Source organism: Marmota flaviventris, chromosome 4 (assembly GCF_047511675.1).
Source record: "Marmota flaviventris isolate mMarFla1 chromosome 4, mMarFla1.hap1, whole genome shotgun sequence".
NCBI classification, from domain to species: Eukaryota; Metazoa; Chordata; class Mammalia; order Rodentia; family Sciuridae; genus Marmota; species Marmota flaviventris.
This window is the reverse complement of record NC_092501.1, coordinates 136468079-136474078: the sequence shown is the minus strand read 5'-3', so window position 1 is coordinate 136474078 and position 6000 is coordinate 136468079. Positions and strand designations below refer to the sequence as shown.

At 40.5% G+C, this 6000-nt stretch overlaps 1 protein-coding gene across 1 annotated transcript in view; it reads right to left on the bottom strand.

Annotated features, from left to right (window-relative positions):
* Positions 1–1031: 1031 nt before the first annotated feature.
* Dclk1 (doublecortin like kinase 1) overlaps positions 1032–6000 on the bottom strand; it is a 320710-nt gene continuing 315741 nt past the window's right edge. The window contains exon 17 of the mRNA XM_034636480.2: positions 1032–1196. Within this exon, the coding sequence (XP_034492371.1) occupies positions 1032–1196 (165 nt within the window). The remainder of the gene's footprint in view (positions 1197–6000) is intronic.

Sequence of the window (6000 nt, the reverse complement as noted above, 5' to 3'; positions counted from 1 at the left end):
CAGCTCTTCCATGAATGGATTTCATACTATGTGTGGATTTCACACTGATGACCACAGAACCATGAAAAAAAGCAGATGAGAAAATGTACAGGATCTTCTTTCCTCTTTCCATTTGAAATCCCAGCCTTATTGAGCACCTGGCAATTTATTGCTCTTTTCCACCAGTTGTTTCTTTCCTGTAGATGTTTGATACTGAGCAGACAGACCCTCCCTCACCAAGCACAAGATAAGCCATGGTGATCCCTGGAGGGTCTGTGCTGGCACTAGCAGCAGCTGATGTAGAAGCAGCATTTCTGAGGCGTCACCAGTACATCTTTGTATGGAGACAGTTTGTGGGGAGAGGGCACCGACAATTTCCTGGGTCAGGCTGTTTGCCACAAACCCAATTCCCTCCACTCCCCACCATGCAGGCCTCACTGCAGCAGATGGTTATACTTCTAAAGAAGAAAAAAAAAATTCCCTTTTCCTAATAGGATCATGAAGAGGAAAGAGGGGTGCATATGCTGAAGTTATAAACCTGCCATGTTCTAAACCCACAGAAAAGGACAAGCAAGAGATCATTCTAGATCCCCTTCTTGTCTGGACGTTTCAGCATTTTAATAACACCCCTTGATCTGCAGTAAAATCAAGAAACATGTGCGTGTACATCCAAAGGCCTGAAAAATTCCCCAGCAAGGATTCTCAATAAAATTCTATGCACTCAGAGGGTTAACATGTGCTATATTACATACTGCAGATCCTAACTTGACTGATGAAAACATTCATTGCTTCTATGTTTAAAAAAATTTGCAAATTAGCTTTAACCCTTTGAGGACCCTATTAGCAGCAAATTACCATCTTCACAAACGACACGTGCCATCTCATTCAGTAAAGGGAAATCGCTACAAAGATACCCGAAAACACACTTTCTCTTCTGCCATTCAAGCATTGAGCGCTAGATAGATCAGATGAAACTGTTTCACATAAATTTTGGGGAAAAAAATCTCAGAGTCTCAAAGGGTTAAGCTAGGACTTTGAGTAAAAGGGGCTTATTAAAAGGGTGAGTTGGGGGAGCGAACAGTCTCGGAGGAGCTCGGGGAGTAGTCTTCCGATTCCGAGTTGAGTTCTGGCGGAGCTGGCTGCGCCTTGTACCGGCTCCTCACATCCTGGTTGCGTCTTCGTCGGAAAACCTGCCTCTCCTTATCAAGAGCGGTGGTCTAGCAGGGGCATAAAATGAGAAAGAGGACAATTAGGCCGAAGGCAATGGCAGGAGGAACTCTTTCTAGAACTTCCTGAAGTTGGAAAGATATGCTGGCCAAGTTAACCTGTCCGTTATGGCTCATGTTTTGTCAACAGTCGCCACGGTTGGGGAACTCTTTGCTCCCACAAAAGGTGCTCCTTAGACATCTGCAGACACAGGCAGGATGGATGATGTCACAGGTTGGAACTCTCCCTGGACCTACCCAGGCTTCTGCCACCTCCACATCTATTACCCTTGGTGGCTCCCAGGCTGGCCAGGGACATCCCTGTGGCAAATGGTAGTCTCAGTCTTTTTGTGTGTGGCGTTTAGGGATGCTCCCCGGGCAGCCCTGATCAACATGCAGCTGAGGACAGCTGAATAATAAGGATGAAAAGGTGATGACGTTGCTTGACATGAAAACAGAGCCACAAGCTCACCCTGTTCTTTTAGCACCCCCTTCACTTTTAAATGATTAATACCATTATCTATTATCTTATCATCTATTGATGAGGAGGAGTGTCTGAATATCTGAAATTGAGCATGGCTTTCAATGCAATTAAACCAAATGGAAGCTTTTCCATTCGCAAAGTTCACTTGGCAACGTTCATTTTCATCCTAGCATGTGGCCATTTATGAAAACTGTGATTCGCTTTTGTAGGTGTTTCAACTCCTAGCTCTATGCCTCATTTTCCAGAGGAAACCTCAGATGATCCCCAGGATGTTATCTGACTATAGCTCTGGAAGTTATTACGACATCAGAATGAAGAACAGCATGACTTCATCACAGATTTAATGGGTGTGGGGAGGAAAGGGGTCATTATAGCGAAACCTTACACAGAAAGCAGAAGAGCAGGTACAAAGCCTGAAGAAAAATATAGAACACATATAAAAGTCGAAGGCGTGCTTGTTTGAAAGTCCCTCTTTAAAAGGTTGTAGCCTGGAGGTTATTCTGCTTTTAAGAGATTACTTTTCTTCTATAGGGATATATGCCTCCATTTTTTCCTCTTGAAAATTTACTGTTAGCTTCTTCAAAGAACTGAGATAAATTTATAGCCAGCCTGGTTCTGAGAACAAAGTGAAAACTAAGCCCCTCATACAGTTGTGGTATAGTATTTAGAACAATCTTAGATCTAAAACGGAGCAATCAAAGTCCCAAAATGAAGTAATAAAGAGAGAAATAGAGACAGAGTGTAGAACCAGTATAGTAAATGGCTTCATTAGCCTGAACCGTTCTACTTTAAAAACTATCCACACACTGACTAACAGTGTTACAAACCAATAAGGACAATAAACTTTAATAACTCACTTCTCATTTCACTAGATAGCTAATACTATGATTCAATAACTAGTTTGTTGAAATGTCTACCTTTGATTTTTCTACTTGTTGAATTTTTAAGGACCCTCGTATATATAGTTCTTTGTCTTATACTCAACGATTTTATGATATTTTCAGCATCTTAAACCTAAATTCCTAACTTTATTTAAAACATTGTAAAGTTACAACACATGGTATTCTGCTTTCAAAGCAAACTGAACATGTTCTGTTTGTGTGGAGTTGAATGTTTGTAAAAAACAGATGTCTATTTAGTCTGACTTACATAAAAAGCATTCTGTTGTTAATCCAAGGGTAATATAAACTCTTCTCCTGGTCATAAAAATAGTTCTATTTCTACCTTCTTGAGGAAGAAAAAAAAGTCACTGGTGTTGGGCTGCATTCTGACTAGTGAACACAGGCAGTCAGATGTGGAAAAGGAAAGCACACAGGGCCAGTGGCCAGGAATGGCATGTCCTGCCTGTCACTGGCTGTGAGAACCATTCACTCAGTTCTCTCATCTGTTAAATAAGGACCTGGAATAATTTTTTTCCCTTCCTTGAAGAGTTGCTGTAGGTAAAATGGATGTATAACTGCTTTATAACACTCAAGACTTCCATAAATGTAAATTATTCATTTTTTTTGTAAACGAGTATTTTTAAATTAGGTAACTGCAGGTCACAAGAAAGGAATGCAAAATTACAATCTAGAGTACTTTCCCTCCCTCCCTCACTACATTGGCACTGTCTTGATATTTAATATACTTTTCCATTCAATGATTCAATAACTGACTTGTTAAAATTGACATCTATGTTTCATTCTTCTTGTTGCACTTGTATAGACTTCATAGATGTACCTTTTGGTCTATACCTATCAATTTTATGATATTTAGGAAAATCCACTCAGTTATCCAAATCACGCTCTTGGCTGCAGTCACTGAAATAGGACATTTCTTCACAAATACCATAATTCAGTTTATGCAGAAGCTGGTGACCTTAATATTGAGCCCATGCTTGGATGATCCCATTATACTCATTTTCACCTTCATTTCTTTAAATCCTTGGAAGAGCAATCATATTCTCTTTGTTACTTGTCCCACTACCAGAGAACTCTTGTCCTGTTCCTGTTTAAATGGTCAGTTCTGCCCACTCCTGCCAAACTTGCTAGTTAGCAGCTTTCTAAATGTTCACCTCTATAGATGAACTTTCATGCTCAAATGCTCCTGAACTTTCAGTTGCATGGTTTCCCAGTATTCTCATGACACTTATTCCTGGAAAGATACCTGGGTCATGAGCACATGTCATGGATTAAAGGTGGCTGTTTCTATTAAATCTATAGACTTAGAGTCGAAAAAGGCTGTATAATGCTTCCTTGTCCAATGCTGGCTCTGCACAGTCAGGGAACTGAGGCCCAGGCATGAGGAGAGACTGGCCCATGTTGTATTGCTAACTGGGAATAGAACTCACTTCTGCAGAAGGCTCAAGCAATTCCTTCCCATTTACTCTGAAATCTAGTGGAACAGAATAAAATGAAGTCCTTGCACTCTAGTAACTCCCCACTTCTCCAATTCCATCCAGAGTGGGCTGAGAAGACCACAGGGACACCAAGGACCAAAAACAAGGGTGTTCCCATGCTGCTGATCAGAGAAAATTTTCTTAGGAACAGTAGGTCAAGATCCACTGAGTCCAACCCCATTCTAAATTTAAGGGAGTGTAAACTCCTAGGGAGATCTTGTTCTGTGACAGAGATGCAGTTTCCTACTCATCCAGGTTCTCCTAATAGTCTCAAAAAAGACTGTGACTAACGTTGAGTGATCCCAACCGATTTACTCTCAAAGATGTTGGAAAGGGTTTCTCTGTCCACAGGCCTCTGCTCCCTGGGCTACTCTATTCTCAGCTCTGTGGACTGGTTCATTTTAGAAAGTTCTTCCTTTTTTGTTTTTACAACAGTCTGGTACATACTGCTATTACTCTGCATCCTGCCTCCACAATCAAGTCTGTTTTCTTCACCACACTGTAGGCTTCTTTGAAAGATCAAGTCTTGGGCATCCTCTCTGTATTCTCCACAGTTCACACAACAGATACTCTATAAACTTTGTGGCTTTTAAAATATTGGACAGTCCAACAGAGGTCACCGATTTCTCTCTGGAGCACCGAACCCCAAGTACCTCCTGAACACAGCTGACAGGTCAATTTCCACAAGGTTCAATTTATTTACAATTTCTCATAAAGTCCAATTCCTTCTCCTAACCTTGGCAATGTGCTTACAATGAAAACTTCCAGTGTCTAGTTCCTGTTATTACTCACAATTATTCTGTGACATCAGTTGGCTTATTGTCTCCCTTTGAGCAGACACTGGATTTTCTAGTACAGAATCCATTTACTCTGCTACCTCTATTAGCCATTTTTAAATTTCCCTTTGAACACCTCTTCACTTCCATACTCTATGATTCCAGTAAAGGTGACCCTCGCCCATCTCTGGGGATGGGGCAGGAGTGGGTTTGTAACCTAGGAACAAGCCCAAGTTAACTTCATTCCCTGACAGCCATGATTGGCTCAGATGGGGACACTACCTAGTCATAGGACACAGTGAGACCTTTTGCTGGGATTTCACTTTTACAAAGAACCCCAGCTTGGAGCTGCTTCTCACATCCTGATACCATGTGGATTTAAGATTAAAACCAACTTGGAAGCAGATTTGAAGGACAAAAGGAAACCAAGCTTTGAACAAATCCATCCATCACACAAACCAGATCCTACCCATAGACCTTTCTGGTTATGTAAAATAATAAATTAGCTTCTTGCTTAATCCAGTGTGTGGTTTGGGGCTTTTCCCCTTACCATCCAAACAGTCTTGCCATAGCTCTGAGTGTACTTTAGTCATTGTCACCTCTGAATTTTGACTCAAACTGTTCACCAACCTGAAATGACCTCTCACCCACTGCATCACAGTTTTTTTTTCCCCCTAAATCCCTCAGGCAATAATTGTCTTGGTTTTGGCACTTAATTGCACACTGACTTCTTATTACCTTTTCTGTGCACATTTCTCCAACATCATGTAAATTCCTCTATGGTACAATTTCAAACTTCCCTACATCTTCCAGAATGCTTAGCAGACTGTGGTATACATATTAGACATGTATTGCATACTTCTTAATTAATATGTAATTTTTAGGTGATTATGTACTTTCTGAATAATGAAAACACAAAATAGAAACCCAAAAAACTCTATGACACAAAAAAGTAAGAAGTTGAAGTTACTGAGTCAATACTTATGTATGCAATTTGTTTCTAATGTCAAATTCTTATTTCAGATAAAGTGGATATTCTTTTATACTAATGCATTTACCCATTCAAAAACATCTCCTCGTGTCCAAGCTCTTATCACAGTAAGCAGCATCATTTGTCTTTAGAGTTTCAATTGTGGCTGTAAAGTTAACTTGCCTCCACACGGATGCATTCACCATTTA